The sequence below is a fragment of the Aedes aegypti genome, chromosome 3 (assembly GCF_002204515.2).
Source record: "Aedes aegypti strain LVP_AGWG chromosome 3, AaegL5.0 Primary Assembly, whole genome shotgun sequence".
NCBI classification, from domain to species: Eukaryota; Metazoa; Arthropoda; class Insecta; order Diptera; family Culicidae; genus Aedes; species Aedes aegypti.
The window spans coordinates 316,831,037-316,844,526 of record NC_035109.1 but is presented as its reverse complement, the minus strand read 5'-3'; the positions used below and the strand labels follow the sequence as shown (position 1 = coordinate 316,844,526).

Here is a 13,490-nt window from a genome sequence, read left to right as displayed (position 1 = left end):
TGGCGCTGTTCGTTCGGTTTCGAGCACCTGCCTGCAAGTGGTATTTAGTTCTAATGTGTGAACACTTTACCCGCTTATTGAGGGAGGAAATTCGCCCAATGTAATTTGCGGGAAATGCTTGTGCCAGTCACGAGCAGCAGGAACCGTGGTAATCACCTGAAGGAGCACGATTCTTTGAAGTGGGTAAGTAATTTGGTCGCGAACGAAGACGCACGAAATTGGATTTCCACTTGAAGTTTGCTCATTGTTGAACTAATTTATTTCGAAACTGCTGCCGGAGGATTGGGAAACTTTAACTTCTTGAAAACTAGGGTTTCGGCATGGGTGGCAAAAGGGGGCAGAACTGATGAAAAAATGCTTTTCTAATACAAATATACATCTTGTACTTATATTATTCTCACCGCCTTGACATGAGAAAATTCTTGTTGAACTTTTTGAATCTATCAACACAGAAGTATCTGCCATAGATTTACTTTTAAGAAAAAATCTTAAAAATCAAATCAATCAGAATTTGGACAATTATATTATTGCATTTCCACATCATTTCCATTTAAAAATGCCTTGGGTATCCAAACAAATTTGATCCTAAGTCCAAAATCCGTATACGAAATTTTCAGTGCATGAATTAAAAATATTACTCATATATGATTTTTTCTGAAATTTCATTAAAATCGATGAAACAATTGCGAAAATCCGTTTCTGGATTCATAAACAAAAAGTCATGAATTCATAATATTTTATGCAGCAAATCGTATGCTCAGGGCGTTACACAAAACCAGCTGTCACTTTCTTCACCTTAGTCAACGTGTCTCATGACGATTGGTGATGTTTTCTAGTAAAATTCTAGAAAAAAAAATGATTTTGAAAAAGTTTAAATTCATCGGAACCTTGTGAGTTTCCACATTGTTCCACGACACAATTGATCTGCTTAGGCTGTAGGATGTTCCATAATGTACTTACTTCATCCTGACTATGCAGAACCGGGCAATGTTTGACTTTGAGCGAAGATTTTGCTTGACAAGCTCTTCGGCGATTTTAACTGTTCGGAAGTGATGCATTCCCCACGTCCTATAACAGAACAGCTCACAAAAGGCCTTCGGCAGCCGGATGTTCCAGTTCCACTTTCCACATCCGCAGAGTCGTTAACCTTCCTTAGTCCCTAACAAAAAGTGACAAATTGTAACTTTGGGTCGTTTTCGTGTTGACCGAATTTAGTTCTGTTGAGCTTAAATGAAGGGCACACATGTCTAGTTTCAGAAACACTCCCGGAAATCCGGATTTGGTCATTGTGGCTACCGGGAACCTGCTACATCTGAAAAAAGTCCCTTTAGAGACCCTTACTTTGACGACCTGTAGTTTCGTAACTAAACAAGCAATCTGAACCGTTCTCATATTGTTGAATAGGTATTCACGTGGACTGGGAATAGAGATTCTTAAATCACTTAGTTATCCATACCCGGTTCCGGAAACCCGGACATCCGAAAAGTAAGTTCCCATCGCAGTTCTGTATATGTAATTCACATCGGTACTATTCGGTTGATGGATATTTTGGCATATTTTTTTTCTGTAATAAGGAACCCATTACCGGCGCACATTCCCTGAAAAATTTTGTCCAGTATGGTCCATTCGGAACCGGTTCCTAGAGTCCCGGGAGGTGGCCAATCTGGACAATTCGATTAAATTACAAAGATTTGAACCCCAAAACCAAATGAATTGTGACCAATTCTTTACGATTTTTTATGTTTGGATGTATTTTGCCAAACGAATGAATGGATGGTTATTCTGATCCTTTTGGAGCACCGGAATGGCCACCGGGAAACCCACTAGGTTTCAGCACCAAAAGTAGGCATGCGACGGCTTATTCTTAATGATTTTGAATCCCTGTGACTCTGCTAGTTCAATTCTTGATGAATGACCACTTTGGTTCTACTGGCCCACCGAAATATCCAAGGAATGGCCACCGGAGATACCCGTATTGTGGGTCATTTTAGTTTTTGTACCAAAACTAGGCATGCGACGGCTCATTCTTCATGATTTTAAATACCTGTGACTCTTCTAGTTCAATTATTGATGAATGACCACTTTGGTTCTTCTGGTCCACCGAAATAACCCAGGAATGGCCACCGGAGATACCCGTTTTGTGAGACATTTAAGTGTTTGTGCCAAAAATAGGCATGCGACGGTTCATGATTCTGGATACCTGTAACTCTACTAGTTCAATTTTAGATGAATGCCCACTTTCACATTGCCCCTAGGGGTCATTCAAAACTTTTGTTTCCGCAAAAACAAAATTTCCCACAAAAAAATAATTGTCAGAAAGTTTCAAATTGCTAGGTTATTTCAATCAAAAGCTACATTGATTTGAATTTTGAAATGGGTCGAAAAAGACCCAAGGTCCTTACTAAGGTTAAGGAGTGTTCCATCACTCATGTAATCCACCAGCCCAGCCAACATTTTGCGGACAAACCTAACCACCGAATGTTTGCGTTCCTGCTAAAGATGTGACACTCGTTAGGTTGATATTTGTGGAATGTTTTTACGGTTTATTACGAAACTACCAGCACAACTAGCGGCAGTAGCAATTTAAAACTTAATATCATTTGCTTAGCAATGGCAAATATAAACTGGGATCATGATTGACGTATAATGTTTATTTTCATGAAATGAGTTCATGATTCAGGGATCCTGCTCCATGATTTCATGACTCAAATTGTCACTTTACAGCACCAAATTTGAAATCATAAATGACAAGCATCTGAATACATGGAAAATGCTTATGTTTTCATGACCTGTGTTCATGATATCAGATCCTGCTTCATGATTTCATGACAGAAATTGCCACTTTTCGTACCAAAAATAGGAATCATAAATTCCAGATGACTTAATCCATGAATACTGCTTATGTTTCCATGAATTTTATTCATGGTTCCGGCATACATGCCTCATAATTTGAGGATTTCAATTGACATTTTTCTTCGCTAAAAATTGAAAACGTAACGTACAGCCGGCGTTAGGGTAAAATGCTTCATGATTGCATGAATTTTGGTCATGGTGTAATTTCATAACATGAAAACACACCTTCCTCCCGAAATCATGACTCTTTCTCCTGTTTTAGAGTTCCGCATTTTTATCGCTGTATATAATTTTGAAACTTAGATGTCAGCACCCAGTACAGTGAAGGTTAAAGGAGCGCTTCAACCAATCCTATAGGACCGTCCATTAATTACGTAGGGGATTATGGTAGGAGGGGGTATCGAGATTGCTATCATACAATTTATTTTATTATTTCCATGCAAAAACAATTATTTTCAACTTTAAACTAAAAATTGGGTTTTGGACAGCATTTTGAAAATCCTTTACCTATGTGTACCGCGACAGTAAACACAAACGAAGCTCCTGTAGTACTCAAAAGTGGCCCACTACCTGAGAACAAAGATCTCTACAAAGAGCACTCGACACCGTTTGATGATGTCGTCACGATTGTGTCGCCAGAAAGGCACATTGTTCAATATTCCTTTCGAAGATTTCGAACAGCAAGGGTTTCGCTTACCCAACAACAATGTCAGGCAAACAGTAGTGGGTGAAAGGAGTACTCACGTCTCCTGTTTGTACGAAGCCAAACACCAAGCTCCGTGGAAAACATAATATTTCTTGCCCGGGAAAATTATGACATCGAGATGGCTGCTGCTGATGGCCCTATTTGCAAGAAACGAGTGACTCCTTATGTGGAACACATGGAGTACATGGGGGCATAGGAGTGGGGTGTGCTTCAAAGAGTGGCAAAGAGTGGTCTGCTCTTTGGTTAAAGTTTAGATGGGCCACGAAAAACCAGTTCGAGGAAGGTCATGATGAGATAGCGAGATTTGATAGCAAGTGCAAGTGAAATTGATGGGTGTTTTTATTAAGTGGTTTTGTTGGCTTAATGTCAATTCAGAGTCGTGGGAAAGTCTTAGTGATTTATATGTCTTATCATAGTTGCTAATACAATCTTAAACCACGATTTTACTTTTTTAAGTTGACAATAAAACAAAGTTGTACATACAGTTATTAATATCACAAATTAAAAAAAAAATCAAAATGTGCTCAGTCTATAATTGTTTAATCGACTATGTTTTCAGTGTAAATGAATGTTTGGTTCTATAGATTTTTAACAAACGTTTATCTAATATCAAGCACTAAACTTTCATCAGTTAAAGGTATCATGTGTCGATAACACCGTGTGCAAAATCAAGCTCGCTTCTCTAGAGCAGGCAATATGAGTAGGTACGGAAAGCCACTAGTAACAAATTCTTCTGCATACGCTCATAGTCAGCATAGATTTTTATTTTCTTTGTACCTAGTTGTGAATTTTATATCAGCGTGCAATATGTTGCATATCTTGACAGATACGCCTATTTCGTCTGCGACTTACAGACTTCTTCAGTGTCGAGTTCTCGACTTTGACACTGAAGCAATGTATAAGTCTACATACATGGACAAATCCATCCTGGAGCAATCCACGGAAACTCCTAGCAAAAGCCTTTTCATATATGGCAATTCGTCCACTAGGGTTTGGCTCGATTCGGCACAATGGATCGATGAAGGCGCATGATTCTCAATAGGTCAATGCAATATCAGCGGTGATTTAAATCTCGAGAACAGGGAAACCACCTTGTATTATTTGCATTATTAGGTATTGTTTAATTAATATCGATTAGTTGTACATCACGAAAGAGTAATTTGATCTTTGGGGCATTTTGCAACATGTTCTCCAACAACCGTGTTTTCAATTCCGCTTTGTAGCTATAGTATACGCACATCCCCACCTACACTCACATGAACGAGGTGCCTGACCTTTACCGGATGTCGCTTGTGCGAGCATAAAATTCCGTCACACGCCTGTCACATGCTGGAAAAAAATGCCCTTGCATTCTTCATAAATCACTCCACTGATCCTTTGGTGACTTCACGGTTGATGAAAATTAGGAAACTTTTGCAATATAAATTATTCCCTCACGATACCTACCGTGACTTTGCCGCTTCATTTGCTCCCGAGCTAACTAAGTCAGCCACCCAACATCGACCGTGATGAATATTCACGGTTTTGCCACGTTCGTTTGTGACTTTGGTTTGGTCCGCGCCGAGGTCCGACGACGGGGGAGTTCAAAATATCCGCAATGCGTCAGCCAGACCAGGGGCTAGGACAGACTCACTGTAGTTCGACTGCTGCTGTTGATATCATTACGATAGGTACGGGTAGCGGTCATGATGCAGAATGAAACATGCAAACGGATCTGGTTCCACACGATTCAAACGGAAACAGTCTCACTAGGTATATTGTTTATTTTTATGTTTCTTTCTCGGAGTAAGGGCGAGATATCTACAAAAAATATGTCATTTACAATTACAATTCTTATGTGGATGTCCAACTACTCAATAAGTCAAAAACAAAGTTTACCATAGATATGTTTCTCGCAAATTGTTCGAATTAATTGATCTGTTGTTAATTGATTTGATGATCAAAACCGCCATCAAAACCGAAAACCATTTTTTGTGCCAAATCAAAGAGATGTGTTTATTGTGGCAAAGTTTCGTCCATAAAGTATAACCACGTGGAAGGAGGGTGGCAGTCTGGTCAATTATGGAATTCAACAACAGTTTGTTTAAATTAAAACTTTATGAAAGCTTATCTTAATTCTAGGAGGAACAATCAGAGTTTTGCTTGGTTGATTTAATGTTGTTTGTAACTACCATTGTACCAACAACGGCTCCCTCATCGACACCTGACTTGGACGAAATGTATCAATAGTGGAGAATCTCCACTGGAGATCAATAGGGTAACGACTGTTTATTTCGTTCTTACACGCTAACAGTTGACGCCAGCGGCAGAAAGTACAGACAACCCAGTAAACACATCATCGTATATGATGGTATACAAGAGTACAAAGGTGGAGGCGATATACGTACATCTTGCATGCAGCCTTATGGCGCATGTACGTATATCGCCTCCACTTTTGTACTCTTATACGCTATCGTATACGAGTTTGTGTTCACTGGGAACAACCTTTCGAACATTCAGTTTCTCTCACTGGCCGCCTAGCAGCGACACTGATGTTTGTATTCCACTCACTGATCGCGCTACGCTGGATTCTCAAATTTCTCAAACTCCGCGCATGGAACAATTGTTGTTGAGAGCTGTCAAAACGAATGGAGAATTATGAAAAACGTAAATTACTAGCAATAAGGAAACTGGATCGAAAAGGTAGTGATTAGAAATCAAGCGTAATGTGAATAACTTTTTGTGTTTAGTTCATCTGCCATGGTGCTTTCTTTGCTTCAGGATTTCGATCTTACTACCACTGAAAAAGAGCCATCTACAGTCGACTCACCACATCTCGATGTTCTACATCTCGATATCTCTCTCTATGTCTATGATATTTTCGGTCCCTTCATTCCGCATACATTTTCACTCTCAATATCTCGATATCCTCCTCGTCTCAATATCTCCCTATCTCGATGTGATTTTCGTTCCCAATTTTCTCTCCAATGTAGGGGAAGGGGTGGTAAAATGAACACCTTAAGGATATCATCCTGTTTCTGATAGAAAAAACGAGGAAATTATATAATTATGTCGCACTACATCAAAAATATGGATGTTCTCTACAGCAGCGACACAAATTCTTACTGAAATAGTTAAATTTTCACATATTTTTATCGCTAGCAAAAAACGATGCAAATGTTCACTTTGCCTGCAATATGTTGGTCAAATGAACCGCTGCTGGTGGTAAAATGAACATTATGCAAAACCGTTAGTAAAACAAATATTTTTGAAAATTTTCGTTGCATTCCCGAAAATATATCCATTAACCCGTATAGGCCAGAGTGAAAGAAAAATAACTAAAAATCTCACCACTCAGCGAATACTTAATGGATTTAAATTATTTTTTGTCAGTATACTGGCACACATATCTAGTTTCTAAGAGTGGTCAGAAGAACTTGGGAATGTTCCTGTGTTCGGAGTTATTCTGCTGGGTTACTGGGTCAGGTCGGCTGGAAAGGGTTCTGAACTTCTGTGCCCCCAGAGGGGCCCCTTTTGAGAAACGAATGAATTAGATAACCTGCATGTGTCCTGCATGTGTTTGATCCTTAAAATGACCATTTTCGGGTCCTCAGGACGCATCAAATTTACTATAAAGTTGCCAATTTATATCTATACATCTGTGTCAAGCTTATGGAAACGCATTTTTGTAAACTATTGTGTTTGATCTCTACTGTTAGATAATTAAAACGGTTTAGTATATAACAAATCTATGGTCAGTTCTTCAGGGCATTGAGTTCATGTGGCCACATCCGGTACACTCTAATCGGTGCAAACCTCTTCATTTATAATGTTGAATAGCAGATCTTAATGATTTATGCAAATTAAACTTATTGCCATTGCAAACAAATTAAGATAACTTGGCGTGTCCCAAAAAATAGCCTTTTTTACCCGACCTGACCCAGTGACCCACCGGAATAACTCCGACCACAGGAACATTCCTGAGATCCTTCCGCAACTTTTACAAACTAGATATGTGGGCCAGTATACTCACAAAACATTATTTGAATCCGGTAAGTTTTCACTGAGCGGTGAAGGTTTTAGTATGTTTGCTCTCACTCAGGCCTATACGGGTTAATGATTGTAACCCATTCAAAAATAAATCTAAAGGTATCAGATTTGACAACATATCATGACGATATTGAACTCACTGAAAAACCTCAAGACTCCCGAGCTAAAAGTTATGTCAGTTCTAATTTTCAAACGTGGTTTTTTAAAATCTTCGTTTTCGTTGACATTTTCACTTCAATTGATCTCCGTATCAACCCGAACACTCCGATTTATGCTCCAAATCGTTCGTGCGTGATAAAAAATCAATCAAATTTGTTTTTTTCTCGGTAAATTTTACCACCCCTGTTCATTTTGCCGCCACTTCCCCTAGTAATGAAGCTTAAAAATCAATGCATGTTTGATTCGTTTTGACTAGATATTCGCGGCACTTTTGAAATATTCCCAGAAAAACATTTTTGCGGAATAAGAGATGAATAATTTACTTGTAAGCATATTAGACTGAATAAATTATTATTCAGCTACTAATCCCAAGTAGCAAAATTAATTTGATGCTATTCTTGAAATGTTCTCTAACACTAATTCTATAAAACCAGAAATAAAACCATTAATTCTTCAAACCTACGCCAACCCAATCATAAACCTCTCATAAGACTGAAGAGGCCCATACTTAAGACTGTGTTGGAGAGCAACTTTCTAGTTTGTTGGTTGATATGGTCCGTCGTTGAGCAATCGTCCACCAATGATAACTCCTCACCAACTTATTTCCTATTGGTAACAGGTGACAGAAGTAATCTGGGATAACACTCTGTCAGGTCTCCCGTATTTTGACATTCAGCAGATGCCAACAAGTGACCAACTTTCCCGTTCCTATATAAATATGTTCGATTCTAATGACGTCTGCGTTGTTATTATTGAACTATTGAATCACGTCCTAGACTTCCCTCAAAGTGGAAGCTGAAACCTCCTTGCCTATGTCCTCAGCGCCATTCAGATATTTGCAGTAGTACAGCTTCCAATTTTCGATCACCTCACGTCCATCTGAGAGCAAGCTCCAATCTTCATCGTTTTTAAGGTGCGATAAAACAGCTCCATTTCTCTACACTCCGCCTCCTTTAGGCAGCACTTCTTCTTCTCAAACAGACGGATTTGCTTTTCCATGTTCTGCTGAATAACTTGTAGCAGCATTACTGTCGAAAAAGCGTCCTTCACCTCAAAAATCTTACTATGCTCCTCTGCTAACCTTTTCGTCGACTCCACTCAACGTTACCGACAATTTCCTCACCTTGCTTTCATTGTACTTCTGACAGTACAGTAGAAGCATTAGCCTTAGAAAGCTAATGTCGCGACTGTTCGTGTGACCAACATCTAGTTTGCCACGCTCTAGCAGCTTGAGCACCGGGTCTTTAAGTGTCAAATCAATTTTTCTAACCTAAACAAAATATTCTCTGCAACATGGCACTAATGGTCCCGGCAAACTTCGTCTTGCCATCAAGTAGGCTGTTGAAAAACGCTATGGATCGTCTTATACAAAATGACAGTTCCGTGCACTCTCGTTTTTCCAACTTTCCCGGTAATTATCCTGGGAGTTTTATACACAGAAACACGTCGGAACCCTTGACGAACAAAACGGAGGAAGAATCATTCAAATGCGTTGACCCGTTCGTATGCCATTTCGTGACATACAAACACCAATCCATTTTTATTTATATAACTAAATAACTTAATACCTAAATTTTTAGATAAGCAAAACGAAAGGCTGGGTAAATATTATGAGCGAACGCCTCCAAACATTCTACTCTACGATCTGTTGAGATTGCTTTTTAAAGTAATGAATAACACGCTGTTTCAAGGCGGTTCGATAATGAACCGACAAATCACCCAAGACCAGAGCTGGTCCACTTGTCTAATTTAGTTCTGATCTTGATTTTACTCTAAATGCATCGGTACTACGCAAATGCAGTTCATGTTTGTACATAGGTTCATATAAGAATTCGAACATCAAGCCCATAAATTTGGGAAACACAAAATCGGAGAAGAAAAGCTGATTATTTGAAGAAAAAGAGAATCAATTTCGTTTCGAATTATAAGTAAATAAATTATAAAAATTATCAATGGAAAGCATGATTCTAATAAACTTACATTAAATAAAGGTAAATATTGCACTCATTCCTCCATACAAACCCAGCATCGCGCTTATATCTCTATTGAAACAAATAACACTCACGAGCTCATGCAGTGAAGCGATAATTTTCAGCAAAAATGTCCATGTGCAATTAATGTCACAGTAATGCAATAAACATCATCTGCATATGCCACGGTACACATAGCCATGGGCATAAATGAGATACAGTTTCCATACATTCACCGTTGCTCAATTCATAGCTCATCTAGGTCTACTTAATTACATGCCATTTAGGATAGCGGCACAGACAAATGAACGTTATACTCAACTACACAAGGTTCCTAGTTCCTCTTTCACATCTTCAACAATAAATTTGAATACAGGTCGGACTCGATTATCCGGAGTATCGATTTTTTTCACTCCCGATAATCGAATCACTAAGAAAAAAATTTAAATCTTCAATAAAAGACCTTAAATATTATTCTTTTTCGTTGTTTTATTTATATGATGTGATGGCGTAATCAGAAATTATTTCTAGGAACAGTAGGGGTCTTTACAAGAAAATAAAATTTTTGATCAGCATACACAAAAAACCACTTTTTCACACCCCCTTTTTCTTAAATACGTTCAAAACAGCAAAACCATTCATAATGTATATTGCAATACCATATTATCTAAGATTTATGCATAAAAATTGAAAAACAAGAACATCAAAAATCAAATTCCGGATAATCGAATCCCGGATAATCGAGTCTCCGGATAATCGGGTCCGACCTGTACTGCCATCTGCCATCTAAATTCTGACAAGATAACTTATTTGCAAAATATTGTTTAAGTAATGGAAAAGCAAAAACAGTTTTGTAGTACAGTCAACACTCTTTTACTCAATATTCCAGATCTCGATATCTAGTAAAAGAAATGTAAAAAGAGCTAGTTTTCATGGATTTTGGACTTGTTTTGTGTTCTATAACTCGATATCTCCCTAGCCGATGGTCCCTTCAATATCGAGTTATGGAGTGTTGACTGTATTCATTTCTATTAAATTTGTTGTTTTAAGTGTTACGTTTAAGTATCTGTGTGAGTTGCTTCGCATTATTGTAATTTGATAAACCTCATTAGTGGTAATGGTAATGAACTTAGAATTGGGTTTCAAAATTAGATTGTTTCAATCTCAGTTGACTAGCTGCAACACTAATTACCTCTTAGATATCCCTCGCACATCTAAAATATATTCTACTTTCTACCTGACCTTTGCCTTTACCTTGGATGTTAAAATATAGCAACCTAGTTGACGTCTAACAGCGAATGCGAATCTAATGGTAGCGTAGACCGTTTGTAGTACCCCAGTAATATCCTTCTCACCACATAAAAAGTGTGACTAAAATGTCGTTTTGTTCTTTTTTTCTCTCTCTTTCTCCCTCGCAAAAACAAATCAAAAATAAAACAATTTCACAAACCTTCATCTCACCGCGCGCCGTTGATGCTGCTAACCTGTTGTTATTGTTGCTAATCACTACCACGCGCCTACTGTTGCTACTTACCATGCTGCTACAAAAACAACAACAAAAAAAACTGAAAACAAAAATCAAAAACCACCACGACTGCCATGACAACGACGATTTTTTGACCGCCAACGACCACACGATGACATTGTTAAAAATATGCCCTGCACTGTTGATGTCCCGGCTGTTGCTGCTAATGCTGCTGCTTCCGACTGGCCACGTCACACCGCTTCCCGTTCCTGTCTGGGGCAAACTTGCATGATCCCAACGCAATATGCCACTTTCTTCTCTCGCGACGCGCTTCTTTCTGCTGCTGCTGATGGCTTCATAAATTTCAATTAAAAATAATTAGGAAAGCGCTTTATCATAGTCAGCGACATCAAGAAAACAGGTATATTAGAGCAGAATATTAAAATTTAACTTACATCTTTATGTACGAATTTGTAGATAGTAAAAGTTATAATAATTATTAATATTAATTTATATCGGTATTGAAATTAAAAAATAATTCTTTTTAAAACATGTCTAGTCCTGAGTCAAACTTTATGATTTTCATTAATTGAACTGGCAATTTCAGCCTTAATATTTCAAAATACATTACATTTTAAGTATTTTGATTTATAATGATGCGCAGAATATATAGAATAGATTATATTTGAATTATTTAGTGATTTCTGTTTCAGTGCTAAATGCTCTTTGTAGCACAAAACGGGGTAACATTGATCAGCGGGGTATAATTATTGGGAATCTAGGAGGCACATTCCATGTTGCGTTGCGTTGCGTGGTAACGGAGTATTTCGTAGATTGCATATTGAAAACTGTCATGTTAGTTACTTTACCACTCTTATTCCAATAGGACGATATTCAAAACTGAAAAGGCAATAGATGGCTCTTTTTCAATGGTAGTAAAAACGAAATCCTGAAGCAAAGAAAGCACCACAGAAGATGAACTAAACACAAAAAGTTATGTATTCACTTTACACTTGATTTCTAATCACTACTTTTTTGATCCAGTTTTCCAATTGCAAGCAATTTACGATTTTCATTATTTTCCATGCGTTTTGACAGTTCTCCGACTACCATTCTTCCATGCGTTTGTGTTGGAAGTTTGAGAAATTTGAGAATCCAGCGTAGCGCGTTCAGTGAGTGGAATACAAACATCAGTGTCGCCGCTCGGCGGCCGGTAAGAGAAACTAAATGTGCGAAAGGTTGTTGTCTGTAATTTTTGCCGCTGGCGCCAACTGTAAGCATTTAAGAACAAAATAAACAGTCATTACCCTATTACTCATGAAAAACTATTTGGGATGAAATAGCTATCCGATTGGAGTTTAGAAATGAAAAGGTATGAAAATTTCCATTGCCGGTAACGCCCATCATCTCCATAACTAGGAAAGGAAAGGAAAATGATGAATTACCAAATAAATTATTTTCTACTGTTAAAACTCCGTCTAGGTTGATGTCGTAATTCATATCACTTCAAAAATTCTGATTAGTATGCGGAGATTATAATGCAAATGCTCTGTTATATGAATGATTATATGTGCATAAAATCGACTTTGCAATTATCTCCCCTTCCGTGTCCAAAATTAACTAAAGTATTTAATATCTTGAAAAGAACCATGAAATCTATACATTAAGAGCAATATATCAGGATTATTTTTCAAATCGCACAACCGTATGCTTTTTCTTCTTATGTTGTCAGTATTGTACTGCCCATAAAAGCATAACTGTCCCATATTGATTTTCAAATCAACATCTTTTTTCATCGCAACATGTATAGTTGAATATATACTTTACCATGCATATCACAATTTACATACTTTTTTAGAAAATGTTGCGCAAAAATATGAACTTGGTGCAGTCCCATATTGAAAAATGAAGGCATAACAGTCTCTATATGAACATTCAACCCAAATAGCAACTGCAAAACGTGAATAGCATTCAAGTTTTCATTTTTTACTTATCAATAGAACCAAAATGAGTAATTTGTGCTGTGATGCTAAACTTTGAGCGCTATTTTCTCAATGCCTACTGCCTTTATGAGCAGTGTAATTGCCATGAGATTTATATCAGAATTATTTTCTAACAATAGGGTAACGACTGTTTATTTTATTTTTTTAAACGCTAACTGCAGCAAAATGCACAGACAACAAACTTTCGAACATTCAGTTTCCTTTCCTGGCTGACGAGCGACGACACTGTTGTTTGTATTCCACCCACTGATCGCGCTACGCTGGATTCTCAAATATCTCAAACTTTCAGCGCAAGCGCATGGAAG

At 37.8% G+C, this 13,490-nt stretch overlaps 1 protein-coding gene across 2 annotated transcripts in view; it reads left to right on the top strand.

Annotated features, from left to right (window-relative positions):
* Positions 1 to 13,490, top strand: part of LOC5578048 — a 279,552-nt gene that overhangs the window by 116,444 nt on the left and 149,618 nt on the right. Inside the window, exon 3 of one of the 2 annotated variants that reach the window (XM_021851404.1) lies at positions 11,565 to 11,603. The exons of the other annotated variant lie outside the window; for it this stretch is intronic. Coding sequence (XP_021707096.1) covers positions 11,565 to 11,603 — 39 coding nt within the window. The remainder of the gene's footprint in view (positions 1 to 11,564; positions 11,604 to 13,490) is intronic. 2 annotated transcript variants of the gene reach the window in all.